Below are 15222 nucleotides of genomic sequence, written 5' to 3' on the forward strand. Positions count from 1 at the left end.
TATCAAGGTGCTTTCTGATAAAAAAAAATCCTCTTCTTTGTAATTTTCGTGTTCATTTTCACCAAGAGCTAAAAAATGAAAAAAACTAAAATTTTAGGAAATTTTGGAGGGTAAATATATATTCTTGAAAAAAAAACAGAAAATTGATCCTCCAAAATTTCCTAAAATTTTCCAAAAAAAAAATTCGTTTTTTCATTCTTGGCGAGACTGCATCTCCATACATGGTTACAAAGTAAATTTTAAATCTATTAATATTTCCCAGACACTCTAATGTTGAGAAGATTGAAAAATAAGATTTTCGTTTCAAATTACCAGATCATTTAGTTTGAAAAAAATGTATGTCCATATGTGAAAAAAGCTGAGCTACAGTATAAATTAAATCATAATCTTAGGTTTGGTTGCATAGTAGATAACTTTGTATTTGAAGATCAAGAAAAAACGGTATTGATAAACAAATGAACGATAAACAGTATCGCAGACCACAAATTAATGGCACGAACTATATTATGATCATGTCACACACACTTAGCTAGCTAGCTAGCAATGGCAGCTGAGCTAGGTATATAATTAATCAGATCAGACAATTCAATCAAAATTATTCATCATACCATTTAATTTCAAGTGGCAAAAATACCCACCAATTAAAATGTCAACTTATACTCCAGCAAACCAAACCAAACCAAACCAAGCCAAGCCAAGCCAAACCAAACCGAAATCAAATGAATTTCACATCGCACGCCTCAAACTTTGGTCTAGACATCAAATCACAAGACGGCAGTACTGGATACGCCCTCGGCCTTTGCATTGGGTTTCCCATCGTATTGCTTGTTGTCACCTACGTCTCGTACATGTGCAAACATGGACGAGACGAGGCTATTGGAACTACCAACGACCACCACTCGATGGCCATGAACGGATTGGACGAGTCAACCCTCTCCTCCTACTCGGATGCCAAGCCCGGCGACACCTGCTCCATTTGTCTGGCTGATTATGCCGCCGGCGATTTGCTTAGGCGACTGCGCCCATCTCTTCCATCTCGCCTGCGTTGATCCATGGCTACTACTTCATTCGTCTTGCCCCATTTGCCGCTACTCGCCCTTGCCGGTTGCTCCACCGGGATTATAGTCATCATCATTGTATATATATGTTCACTTCTTTATATCCTAAATCGAGTTCAAAGCTCAAAACAAAATATTGAATCCAAGTTTAAATCAATTATTGATTTAGCAAAGGATAGCCCATTCTTCCCCATGGAAATTTTCAACTCTACAACAGTGATCAAATTGTAAAGGCTAAATTATTGATTACCCTAGTTAGTAGTGATAGTTTGTACATATCCTGAAAGTAGCAAACACACATTTAGACCATCCACAATGCCGCCCAGCCGAGCGCCGGAACTGGGCGGTTCGCTGGGCGGTCTATTCGCAGTCGCCCAGCGGGCGAATGGAGAGAGAAACCGCGCAGCGCTGGGCGGTCGCGTGGCGCTAGGCGGTCCGCTCGGCGCTATTGCAGCGCCCGGATCGCCCAGCGCACCGCCTAGCGCGAAATTTAAAATTTTTTTTCCCGAAACACTATATATACGCGCTTTGCTCGTCATTTTCATTCGCACCACTTGTTTTTAAATTAATGTATTTTTTTAAATTATTGTACTTTTTTTAAATTTTAATATTATTATTAAACTTTTCCCGTATATGTCTCGTAAATTAAATTTCGTATATTGTGTGATTGTTAATTATTTCATTTTGTATATATTTGTTAATAGTGATGTGGATATTATGTGGCTAGGCTATGGATGGGCTATTGCTGGGCTATTTGCTTGTTTTGATGATGTGGCAGGAGGATTTTTAGTGTTGATGATGTGGCAGTGGCTAGGCTATGGCTGGGCTATTGCTGGGCTATTCCTATGTGGATGGTCTTATGGAGATTATTACTTAGATATATAACCATAGGGGAGTGTTTAATTTGAAAATCACTAATCTTAAAGCCATAATGTACTTCTTAACTTGTGCTGCCACATAGCGCGTATAAGGCAAATTAACAAATGCTACAATGCAAAAAAAATTAATCGACATTGTAGGTGGATTTCTGCGGATTGCAATGCCGATAGTTTATCTTGCATTATAAACCGTTTGTTTTTGCATTATAGACATAGGTTGTCTATAATGCAAAATAAACTAGCAGCATTGCAAAAATAAATAGTCTATAATGCAATCCGCGGAAATCCATCTACAACGTTCACTAATGTTTTTTGCATTGTAACGTTGTTATTTTGCATTATACTTGACACATGGGAGATTAGAAGTACATTATGAGTATAAGGGTGGAAGGACACTAGTGTTCTCGTATGACCATAATAGTAACAAATGATTTGCAAGTAAGCATTAAACAACCAGACCGGGTGGGTCTTGCACCACCACCACCTAGACAGGCAACTAGCAGGAATTCCAATGTTTATTCATTTTATGTTATTTTAATTTCTTGTTTTGACGCTAGTATAAATAGATCCTCTAGTTATCTTCTTCATTAGACTTGGAAGATATTGAATTATAAACTCCTTGTCAGCTTTTCTTTGCAAAATCTATTAAATTCCTAACTTGTTACGTTGCTTGTTAGTTCTTTTGATCTTTCAAGTATATGTATGCAACAAGGACTTGTGTATCCATTGAGTAGTAAAGTTATGGAGTGGTCTAGCATGATGAAAGTTGTATAGGGCTGCCTTCATTTTTTTTTTGGAGAAGGTCCCTAGTTAGACCCCTCTTCACATTCACTTTTTCTCATTCCTTATCATCATCAATTTCTCTTTTGGATCTATTTTTTAGGCTCGAACCACATATCTCCATGTTAATTGTTGAAGATCTTACACTTGGACTCATCTTGGGCATGCTCAATGGAATCAACAATGAAGATCCATATCACTCAGACAAGTAGTGTACCTATAGATGAGCCTGAGGCTCCCGACTATATTTATGTCTTACAAATATTTGATTACACGATGTTGACAGTGTAATTTTCAAAAGAGCTTGACAAAGACACGTCGATTATGACCAAGTTAGAGGACAACATCATCAAGCCTTATTCGAGCTACTGAAAAAATAGACTTTAGATTTCGTATTTTTTCCTTATTTAATTTTATGTATTTCATTTTATAATGTTAAGGAACTTTAATTATGAGTAAAAAGTAGCTTTTATTTTATAATTATCACAATAAGTATATATATAAATAGGAGGACAACAAAAAATTAATATAATGAAAAAAATGAGATTGCAGCAAAATTTTGATGATATGGGGGTGGCTGAAACAATAAGGATTGATTCTGGAGTAATAGTGATGAAATTTTATTGATGTTAAAATAATACAACACATGATACTGTTGATATCACAAACCTTGACCAATTTTCATACTTTTTTGCGAATATAAATTTTGATAGTGTTAATATCACAAATTTTGACCAATTTTCATACTTTTCATGAATATAAATTTTGCTAGTAAAATGATGAATTTCATTGGCGTTTGGAATTTCTGACATTTGACAAAGTGGATTGGTGGAGAACTGATGGTCGAGGTAAAGACGGAGGCAGAAAATAATATTGATAGGTTAATGCTTTTTTTTTTATGGAAATGTACTTTTTGGATGATTTGGATTGTTGATATGAGCTTTACATAATAATTTATGTTAAATTTTGACAAATATAAAAATTTATAAAATAAACACTAAAAAATAGTTTTAGTGAGAGCTTGAGCCCCCTTGTAAGCTCCATGTAGGAGCGCCAATAGGCCGAGGTGGCCGGCAACTTGCGGTGGAAAGTATATATGGATGAAGAAAAATTATATTTAAAATTTAACATATTTTGTAGCATTAGATTTTTAAATTGGCATCGTTTCAGTCATCTAGATTATGTGGCAACTAATGAGAGAATGAATTTCGCTGGAATTGCCAAATGTGGGTAATCTCAATCATTTATAAAATTTATGATTTTGACTATCAAGTTTTAAATTCATAAAAAATAGTATTCAAAATCTAGCCAGAACTTATAATATTAGCAAAATATTGCCCTAATCAAATAAGCTTTAGGACCGTGACACAAAAGAAATTGGTAATAGACGTATTTTCTTATTTTTGTGGTAAATTGCACAAAGTCTCCGGACAGAGAAAATGAGAACCCTTCCAGTGCACCCTCACCCACCGTATAACTTTAAATTTTGAAACGCCAATCAGAAATTACTAGCCGTTAACATTTTGCTTGTCATCATCTGGATAGCTCTTTTCCTTCTTCTCTGTAGCTGTAGCAATTAATGAAAACGACCTACAAATCTATCTCATTCTAATCTTTCCCTATTCTCACACAAAACCTCCATTCTCAGAGATGAAGGCCATGAAAGGAAAGCTGTTGAAGAAGCTCAAGACGGTCAAGGCCATCGGCTACCTTAAGCCCGACACGATCCTTCAGGTCAGCGGTTATTTACACACTTCAGCTCGCCCCCCCTTGGCCGCCATTGAAGAATGCCCAAATTCCAACCTCGATGTAACGGAGCTGATCAAGGACCTCCGAGATGAAGAGACGGACCTCGATTCGCAGCTCACGGATGATAAAGAGAATGTCAGTCCAGAGGAAAACGAGAATGTTGTTGAATCGAAGCCTCCTTCGTCGGAGATCGATGCGACGTCGTTTAGGCGGCCGGATTTGTACTCGGGGAGCCTCTTCGATCCGAATCTCCTCGCGGCGTTCGAGCAGGCGGTGATGGAGGTGAAGGCGAGAGAAGCCGAGAGAAGGAAGCGAATTGAGGAAGACGGCGAAGAGGAACCGCCTTCCAAGTCGAGAAGGATCGATCAGGCTCCCGATCCGCTGGCGGAATTCGAGGAGAGGTGCCCGCCGGGAGGGGGAGAGTCGGTGGTGCTGTACACGACGGGGCTGCGAGCGATCCGGGAGACGTTCGAGGATTGCCAGAAGACGAGATCGCTGCTGGAGAATCTGAGGGTAGTGTTTTTGGAGAGAGACGTGTCGATGCACTGCGAGTATAAGGAGGAGATGTGGAGGATTTTGGGAGGGAAAATTGCTCCGCCGAGGTTGTTCATCAAGGGGAGGTACATCGGCGGAGCGGAGGAGGTGATCGGGCTGCACGAGCAGGGGAGGCTGAAGCCGTTGATGCAGGGGATTCCGGTGGATGATGGGAGGCGGTGTTGTGAAGGATGCGTTGGATTGAGGTTTATTGTTTGTTTCAACTGCGACGGAAGCCGGAAAATTATGCCGGAGGGCGACGGGGAGGCTATTGTTTGCAATGAGTGTAATGAGAATGGGCTCATAGTTTGCCCCTTTTGCTGCTGAATCCAGAAATTACTACACTACTATTTGTTTGTTGATTTTTGTATAATTGGGATTCTTTTATTCATTGGGGAAATTGATAATATTAAAGATTGAACTTGTGTATTTGATTGCACTTCACATGCAATTCATGTGTAGTTTTTGTATACTGTCTGTCTTGTTCTATGTATACAATATTAGAAACATTATTTTTACTGTATTTCGGACTTTAATTTTGGAGTATCTTATATTCGGTGCCTGGTGGTATATAGTACATAATGAAAATGTTTGTATGAGAAATTATTCTATATGCTTTATTGTGAGTTAAAATACATATTTAAAAAGAGTAAATATCAAAATTGGTCCTGAATATATAATCATTTTATGATTTTGATCCTAAATATTATGTTACGGCAACGGCAACGTTTTTGACCCAATTAAACATTTTAATTATATTTTTTATTATTCTGAAAACAAAAAATAATTGTATATTAAAACAAATAAAATAAATGTGCCTCAGCTGCCGCCCTCTCCGACCACCGCCTCGCGGCGGGTTTCTCCAACTGTGCCGACCGCCTCTTCCACATCCCCAGCCGCCTCCACCTTTCCAACATATGGAGAATTTAAAGATTATACCTTTGTTTGAAGTTTTGGGTATCAAAATGGAGAATTCCTCCGGAGTTGTGCTGCTGCCGAGAACTGTCCATGAGTTTGATGGTCAAAGGTGAAATGGAAATTAGAGAGATTTGGGTGGCAGATTGGGATGGAGCGACTGGAAATCCGAGAAACCCCGCCACGAGGGCACATTTATGAATTGAAATACTTACATTGTTTTATTTTCTTTTAATATATTATTTTTATTTTTAGAATAATAAAAAAATATAATCAAAATGCTTAATTGAGTCAAAATCGCATTTAAAGACGTTGACCGTTATAATCTGACGGAACCGTCAGTTTTGGACCAATTGTGATCCGAATTGAAATGTTTGGGAATGCAAAAATTCAAAACATAATATATAAGACCAAAATCTTAAAATGATCATATGTTCAGAACCAATTTTGGCCTTACTCATTTAAAAAATCATAACCACACTTAAGTCTCGCAAATTGATTTGATCAAAACTAGGAATATCACATACACCTTATGTATTTTGGAAAAGTTAGCATGTAGTACTATAATTTATAGCTTAAACTTTATTTATTTATTTATATAGCTTTAACTTTCGAATTTTTTATTTATATTTTTTAACTTAATTTGTTCAGGTTGAACATTCATTTTGTTAACTTTTACTAATTTTTGGTATGACATGAACTTTAAGGAAAATTTTCAATCACATTAAAATTTTGGAATCCAAATATGTGACTGTATCATGATAAATTAAACACAGTAAGTTACTACAATTTTTACCTCAACAAAACAGAAACCATTCATATTTATATTACCAAAGAATATGTCATCTAAGTACGACTTTGTTTCATTCTCCTTCAATTAAAATGGTATAAATGAGGAATTATTTTAAAATGTTTTTATTGTACTCCTTCCGTCCTATAAAAATGTGTGCATTTTTCATTTCATCTGTTCTCAACTCATTATTCATATACAACAATATATTTACGACATATACCACTATAACTTACCATTACAACTCATTAAACACTAATAATAATGTATGTTCTCACTATCTATTAACACTATTTTAAATTTTTAACGGTCATTCTCACCCTCTCTTCTATTTTTACCAATTATATATTAATTCTCGTAGCATTTCAAATGCACATATTTTTATGGGACGGATGAAGTATTAAAATTTTGTTTTAGGTAGTAGTCTATTGAAATGAGATGTTCAATTAAGATATGATAAGATGACCTACTGAGATGAATACACACTGTCCATTAACACTATTTAAAAATTTTAACTGTCGTTCTCATCCTCTCTCGTACTTTCTAATTATGTTGGGATTATAAACAGAAAAAATTGAAATTCATGCTATATAAAAAATAATCAAAATTTGGACTAAGTTGAAAAATAATGTTTAAGTATAAAGTCATTTTTAACACTTTTATATATTAAGTGCCTTCTATTTATTAAGTGCATATTTGGTTAGTACTCAGATCCAAACCTAGTTTGTCACAACTTGACCTAAAATAAATTATTTTCCATAGTTTTATAATCCAGTAATGCTTTAATCATTTTGTAAATTTCAGTCCATATATATTATATCTTTCATTTTTCATTAACTAGTACTCAAACACAAACATTTTGAAGTTTCTCCCACGTGTTTTAATTGAATCAAACTCTTACGTTATTTTATTTATTTATTTATTTATTTATTAATGTATTACTACTATTATTTAATTATTTATTAATTTATATTATTTATTTATTAAGCCCTACCCATCTTTTGCAACAGGGAGTATAAAATACCACACCAGTCTTCTTCCTCATGAGCTACTGGCATCAAATTTCCTCTCTCCCCATTCGCTTCGTCCCTTTCCATCTTAGAATCAGGTAATTGACCGCTCTTCTCCTCACTTCGCGCATAATCTGTATCGCATTTCTCTCATTTATATGATAAACCGCTAAAAATTGTTCCATTGCGCTGTTTTTTTTTGGAATGGGTAATTATGATTTTGTTGCTGTTTTGATCTGCTATTGAGCTGGAAAATGGCTTAGTGTGTACATATGTATGTCACAGAGGAGAGTGTGGGGTGTCGTATAGAAACTACTGCAGGAACACTGACAATCGAGGTGAAACTATGGAACATGTTGTGTTTGATGGTGCTCAAGTCATGGTGGGAGACCCTCAATTGCTACACACCAAAATATCATCTATTCTACGCGATGGCACTTCGAAGCTGCAGGTTTTGTTTCGTCTAGATTAATCATTAATGTCTTCATTTGGTGGAAAGTTGTTAGTATGTTTCTGCGCTTGAACCAGAAAATGTACTTCTCGAATTTCTGTAATTGGTAATTATATTAATCTGCGTAACCTCGGTATGTAAGCAGATTTTGTTCATATGTGCTACACTGCTACATACTAGTATATAGTTGTGGAATTTTGTTGTAAGATATAAGATATCTTTCAACTGAAATTAACATTGCTCGGAGACTAGTGATTTCCAAATCTTTTATTTCATGGAAAATAACTCTTGGTCCGTGTGATGGCCGACATGCAATATTTAGCCATATTCTACTTGTTTAGAATTGAAACTACAATGGCTGCTAGAGTGTAAGTGCAATGTTATTATATAGTTACACTTTGTTCAAATATTTACATAAAAGGTAAAATACGAATTGACAAGAATCCTTAGGCAGACTCAGTTATAAGTTATAACTGGATATATATCTACATAAGAATTTAGAGGCATCTGGGAACACAAAGTTAGGGGGGGGGGGGTGACCTGCAAGGTAATTATTAGCTATATCTTGTGAAAATGTTGTAGAGAGCACCTGTCAATAAATAATAAGAGAAGTTAGTTAAGATTTAGTAAATGTATAAAACGTTAGAACTACTATTTGATTTTCTATATTCAGTCATGTTTGCTTTAGTCTTGTTCTCTATACTTATTCATATCGCCCACTTTTTGAGGGTTGGCATTTTATTCAAATGTGCGTACTTCTTGGCCATCTGTGCGTATATGTAACATGTATCCTACTTTAAAATGTCAGGTTATTGCAGATTTTGACGCCACACTAACTAAGTATTTGGTCGATGGGCAGCGAGGGCATAGTATGTTATACTTGTTTCACGTTTGGGATATGGTCCACCATGTTTCATTTCATTTATATCTGATTCTTCTTTCACTAATTCCAAATATAGCCACCTATAGAGTAGGTTTCGGAGCCCTTAATGGCCATACTAACTTTTTGCTAAATACTAAAATTGTAGGTAGTCATGCCCTCCTGCAACAGGGAAATCCTGAGTATGATTTAAAGAGGCAAGAATTATATGATCATTACCATCCATTAGAAATTGACCCTGCCATTCCTCTTGACGAGAAAGCAAAACTTATGGAAGAGTGGTATGTGACTTTACATATCCTAAGAATGGAATTACAACTGTGTTTCACTTTCATATACTCCCTCATTATTAGCTCGTCTTGTTAGAGACTGGAAGTGTTCTTAAGCCGTCCAATATATTATTCCTCAATACTTTTTCTATCAAATAAATTTCTGAAAGTTTTCAACTGCCTCTGAGGGAGTTGAAGTGTTTGAGTCTGTATGTGCAGGTGGGAAAAAACACATGGCCTTCTTGTTGAGGGAGGACTCAACTTTGATGCCATAAAGAGCTCTGTGGAAAAATCAAGGATTGCATTCAGAGATGGGGTTACTGAACTTTTTGAACTGTTGGAGGTAGACATCACCAGAATCCCTGAGCCTACATTAATTTTTCATTTATTTTTATTTATTTTTTGTTTGCTGACATATGCACATATTGGGAGATGATGTTTTCCTGTAACTTTTGTGCCGCATTCCATTATTCTTTATATCATGTGTTGTTTTTTTCCATTCTGATTGATTTTTATACTCTATGCTAACCTAAATTTAAGGGCAAAGTTATAATGATGATATCATATATTTGCAGAGAAGTAATGTTCCGGTCCTTATATTTTCTGCTGGACTTGCAGATATTATTGAAGAGGTTAGCCTTGAGATTCCAATTACCCATGTCTGATTTTAGTGAGGCTTTGCACCTATGTATAGTTTTGAGGATACTGTATAGTATTAGTGGATGCTAATTTTTATGCTTTTTTCACCAGGTGTTCAGACAAAAACTTCATAGGCCCTTTAAGAATGTTAAAATTGTATCCAATCGAATGGTTTTTGACCAGAATGGTAACCTTGTATCATTTAAGGGTATGTTTCCTATTACAACTTAAAACTTACAAGGATAACTAATTAAGTAGAATGATCTGTTGTGCCTTTTTTCTGATTTTCTTGTTGTGAAAGCATTGATTTTGTACTGTTGATTTGTTATTGTATATCAAAAATTCTTTTCAGCCTCAAACTCGCAGCCAGTTGTATGCACTGTAGTCTTTATATCTAAACTCTTTAGCGTGGAAGATAAAATTTTCAATTTCTCTTCATTCTCCTTATACTAACTTAATTCTATATGCTATAGGTTTCAAAAACGGCTTTTATTCGAAACATTGTTTTCAGATTGTCATCTTTTCATGTTTCCAAAACTGTTTCAGTGACTGACAAAGATGGTATTGCAAGAATCTTTCTTCTTGCATGTGTTCCTTCCTTTGCATCATTGAGGAATACGGATCATCTGGATATTGTTCTTTGTAACAGGAAAAACAATCCATGTATTGAATAAGAATGAGCATGCAATTGACATGGCTGGTCCGGTTCATGAGGAGCTTGGCTACTCAGAAGAGTCCACGCCTGACGCCTCCTCTGTGAAACTGAGAACTAATGTACTACTCCTGGGTGATCATATTGGAGATCTTGGAATGTCTGATGGCCTGAACTACAGTACCAGAATATCAGTGGGATTCCTGTGAGTTATAAATTCTGGTGTAAAATATTATGAATATGTTACTCGCATTGCTGCATCTAATTTTGCGAGAATGCTGATGGTTGTTGTTTCCAATTTTTTTATAAATCTAAATCATTACCAAGATAGCAGAATGCTATTATCTTTGAATAATATTTCACGAGTTATGAGGTATAAAGCTGCTAAACTTCTATTCCTGATTTTATTGTTACTTAGTGCCTCATTTACTCTGACATGTGTTTGCTAAAGCCAGTGTTTCTACTGAACCAGTGGATTGTTCTCTCTAGTCTCTCCTATTAAGTTAGGTTGTGTCTACTTTTTTCCAAAGTTTGACATATATAATCGAGTTATTTTATGTTATCATCTTTCATTCTTTTTTATATTGTAGCTGAAAAATTAGGGCATCATTCTGATGCATTCATGACACATCTTTAGTTGTCTCACCTGAAAGTACTTTATGCAGGAACGACAACATTGAGAGCTCAAGTGACAGCTACCAGAAAGCCTTCGATGTTGTGTACTTGGTAAGTAGCAACACAGTTCAGAATGCTCACCTTTGTCCACCACTATGGTCTATGTCAGACTTTTTCCTTAGATTTGTTAAAATTTCTGGCATAATAAGACTGCGAAAATGGTGCAGCCTTGCAGCACTATCCATAAAGGACTCAGTTGGGTTGCCGGATTTTAGCTTATATTGTAGATCCACCTCATTGTTTTGTGTATCTGTCTGTTACATGCATCACTTGAATCCTTATCAACAAAAATATATAAATTTGCTGATTACTGAAACAGAACGACGCATCCATGTGGGGAGTTGTTAAGCTTGCATCTCAGCTTTGCTCAACTGTTAGTAATGGATGTGGTAATCAGTGATCCCTTATTCCCACAATGAAATGACTGTACCTGCCGGCAGCCAAATTTTGATCGAGTGGGTTCTTTGGGTTTAATGCTTCCATTGTTTTCCTTGATTATGTGTGCTGAGAAAGATTTAGTAATATTGCTTTGGAATGTAATGCAGGTGTTCTCTTCAACCTCGGGATTCAATCGCACCATGATATCTTACATGTTTTGGCGCAATTTCTTTGTGACATTGACCACTAGGACTATCAGTATCATGTATCCATACTTAAAATAGACTGTAATTTCAATGGAAGTATATACAGAATATATTTATTCAACTCATTTACATTTCTCCGAAAATTGGTTATTGAAGTGAAGGCCAAAGGCTAGGAAAGCTAAAACTAAGCTTAGCGCACAATTAGTACATTATACCTTGTCATGTAGAAACATGAAAATTAGACATAACTGAAAAGGGGTTTTTATCTCTAAAAATTTTTAGCTTCTAATACTTCTTCCAATGGTAAGGTTCCCTTAGTATCATCTACTACTTCTGCTTCCAGAAGCTCATTCTGTGGATGCAGGCATTTGGTGTAATGGAACTCGATTTGCAGGCGATGATGTAGAGGCGTCGATGCCAGCAGTCCCTTTTTCAGATCAACTAGTAACTCCCTGATGGGGATTGCAGCTAGAAAGCTCTTGATGTACTCTTTGCACGACTCTTTGCCCGTGCAGACTACGCTTGATTCTTCCACATTCTTTCCTTCAGCAAGATTATTGGTATCCACTTCTTTCCCAGGAGAGCCCTCCTTATCGTCGTTTTCCTCTGGTTTATCGTCGTTCTTCCTTTGATGAATTGCGGAATCACTGTCAAATTTCAAGATGTAGGCTTGGTTGCATCCTTCATAGAGCCTCTCACCCAAAGTGTCGATGATGTAGTATGCATCTTGTTCGACCTTCAAGAGGAAGAAGTGATCGTTCCAGCTGATGATGTAGATGAGAGGGCGAGCCGAGGGAGGCATCTCTGATGCAGATGCAGAGATTTCATCCCATATGTTGTCAAATGACATGGCACCTTGTAGGACATCACACCCTTTGTCATCCATTCCTTCCGGATGGAAAAATCCAACGAAAGATTTCTCAGGTACAACAGAAAGTGGCCGGACCTTCGCCTCCAACACTGTCTCAAGATCAAAATGCTTGTCCGGGAAGCGCTCCCTGTACGTCTCGTTGTCACAGAGGTTTCTCCACTCCAGTGATCCCTCACGGATGAGGCTGTCAAGCTGGGATTTGATCGGCATCTCATTGTCGTTGGATTGCAGCCAGTCAGCGATCACAGCAACCAGAGCTGTGCATGCACTCTCACCAGCTGCACGCTCATGCCTCTGGTCGATTGAGGCAAAGAAAACTTTTGTTTTCAACTTCATGTGGCCATCGCGGCTAGTGATATCCCTGTCTTCCCAGGTGCCAATGGCGAAACCATCGTCTCCAAATGCAGAGCCGGACATAGCAGAGCTCTCCCCATCTTTCTGCACGAGTAAAAGGTTAATTCAGTAACTTGTTTCAACCACCCAGAATCGAGTATGGCGATGATCGAAAATATACCATTAAGGTGGACTCATCAGAGGAGCTAAGCTGCCTTCGATCGAAATCAATATCATCTCCGCCTTCCTCACCATAGCACTTCTTCAACAACGGCTCCCCCTTCATCTTAGGAGACTTGAAGCTCAACTTCCGCTTCCTCCACGGCAGAAGCCGACGTTTTGAGTTCTGCTCCTGCATTGGATGATCAGGAGGTGAAGTGGGCTTGGTGTGATGGGTGTAATAGAGCCAGTCCTCATCCTCCCCGCTGCTTGTGTTTGAGTGAGCTGACGCTGCTCCGGCATAGTTGGCATAAGCCAAAGTCCCATAACTGAAGGACTTCCTGTCGCCAGAATCCTCCTCGGAGAGCCCTTCACCAGAGCCGTGGTCATCTGAATCGGAGTCGAGTGGATAGAGGCCGCCCTCACTCCTATCGGAGCTCCTCCCATCACTGCTGCTGTCGTCTTGACCGGCTCTTTTTGGCCTGAGGGCGGAGAGACCTTTGAAGATGTTGACTCTGATGGGGCTGGCCTTGAGAGTAGAGAGATCTTGCTTCTCCGGGGAGAACATTTCTCCATAGCATGGTGATCGAGGAAACATGAGAATGGGTTTTGGTGCTGGTTCAGGTTGATCTTGGACATTTCTCAGTTCAACAAGAAGGATTGAGAGCTGCATCACAAGAAGGAACACAATACTAATTAGTTACTCCATTTATCATTAGAAAAAAAGGGCAAAATTTGGGTAAGATTGCTTACATGAAGAGAAGCATTGATGACAAGAGGAATATCGATGTCTCTGCGTTGTTTATCAAAATCTGCAAGATTCAATGATGCAGAGGCTACACTGTTGGACCCCTGCATAATCCCAGTGTTTTAGCATCACAAATTTGTCACACAGTCAGCATCAATCTCCCAATTATTCCAACTCAAGTACAATTCAACTAGAATCTCAAACAAAAATGAAAAAGGGAATAAATAAAAACCAAGAAAAAGAGAGAGAGAGAACTGACATTGAAAAGGGTAAAGGAGACCTCCCATGGATGAAAGAGACCGTCCTTGTAAGGAGAGAAAGCGCAGAAACAACGGAATTCCTGTTGCCATGAAGCAATTCCATGTTGGTTCAGCAACATCTCCTTTGTAAAATTCCTTCTCACACTCTTCCTCCTCAGAGAAGTCAAAGAGATCCCTTTGGCGCCTTTCCATTTGACTTGAACTGAATATCTGGACCCATCATCGCCTGCGAAGAAGCTGCTTTTCAGATGATGAACCGTGATTCTCGCCTCCAATTTCTTCGATTGCCATGGCCTCCACTTCATCATCTTCACCACCATTTTCCTTTCCCCTCTGTTCACTTTTTGATCAACAAATTGTGTCTTTGAGAGACACAGAGAGAAGGCCACTGCGTTTATATAGAATCAAATCTGTTTTTTTTTCTCCTCTTTTTTTTGTTAGGAGTAGAACGGGTTAAAATGGTCTTTATCAAAGTACAGTATTTGAACGTAAGTTCACAATTTGCATCTTACATCTTAGCGAGTGAGAAAATGATGGCCACGGGGCCAACGTTGTCTTAATTACCGGTTCACGGTTTAATTATTCAATAAATATATTGTACCACTTCATAGTCTTAAATACGTGGAGTATTAACTTAATATTTAATTACTAACTATAATTAAATAATAGCCATTAGATATTCAAATCAAGTGCCTAGATTATCAGTCCCGAAATGTCAGTACGATCAACAAAAAACGTCAATAAGGATATTAATGTCAATTTACAACAAATTAGTTGTAACTAACTTTTGAAAAAATATCACATAACTTTAAAACGCATTTAGCTTTCTCGATTTAAATTATTTTTCTGCACAACATATATCAAATTAGTTGTAGTTAGCAACTAAATGATGAGTTAGCAATTGATCACTCTCTCTTAAATAATCATCAACAAATTTGTAAGTATACAAAAAAATTCATATACTAAACAGATTTCTTATTGAAATAT

At 37.3% G+C, this 15222-nt stretch overlaps 4 protein-coding genes across 4 annotated transcripts; 3 read left to right on the forward strand and 1 right to left on the reverse strand.

The window, feature by feature from the left end:
- The first annotated feature begins 719 nt into the window (after positions 1-719).
- On the forward strand, positions 720-1049 carry LOC121785389. Its single transcript, XM_042183836.1, has one exon. The coding sequence runs from the start codon at positions 720-722 to the stop codon at positions 1047-1049; it is 330 nt and encodes a 109-aa protein (XP_042039770.1).
- Positions 1050-4233: 3184 nt separating this feature from the next.
- LOC121802983 (uncharacterized protein At5g39865-like) lies at positions 4234-5535 on the forward strand. The gene has a single exon (XM_042202684.1). The coding sequence runs from the start codon at positions 4367-4369 to the stop codon at positions 5324-5326; it is 960 nt and encodes a 319-aa protein (XP_042058618.1). The 5' UTR covers positions 4234-4366; the 3' UTR covers positions 5327-5535.
- A 2192-nt stretch (positions 5536-7727) lies between these two features.
- Positions 7728-11995, forward strand: LOC121749475 (7-methylguanosine phosphate-specific 5'-nucleotidase A-like). The gene is made up of 11 exons (XM_042144046.1): positions 7728-7812; positions 8000-8165; positions 8974-9034; positions 9194-9326; positions 9534-9657; positions 9890-9946; positions 10065-10161; positions 10603-10810; positions 11271-11331; positions 11600-11735; positions 11826-11995. The coding sequence occupies exons 1-10, from the start codon at positions 7748-7750 to the stop codon at positions 11678-11680; spliced, it is 1053 nt and encodes a 350-aa protein (XP_041999980.1). The 5' UTR covers positions 7728-7747; the 3' UTR covers positions 11681-11735; positions 11826-11995.
- Positions 11950-14682, reverse strand: LOC121749470. The gene is made up of 4 exons (XM_042144041.1): positions 14235-14682; positions 13981-14079; positions 13250-13894; positions 11950-13173 (listed from the first exon to the last, which is right to left on the reverse strand). The coding sequence occupies exons 1-4, from the start codon at positions 14553-14555 to the stop codon at positions 12133-12135; spliced, it is 2106 nt and encodes a 701-aa protein (XP_041999975.1). The 5' UTR covers positions 14556-14682; the 3' UTR covers positions 11950-12132.
- Between the last annotated feature and the right edge of the window lie 540 nt (positions 14683-15222).

Source organism: Salvia splendens, chromosome 1 (genome assembly GCF_004379255.2).
Source record: "Salvia splendens isolate huo1 chromosome 1, SspV2, whole genome shotgun sequence".
NCBI classification, from domain to species: Eukaryota; Viridiplantae; Streptophyta; class Magnoliopsida; order Lamiales; family Lamiaceae; genus Salvia; species Salvia splendens.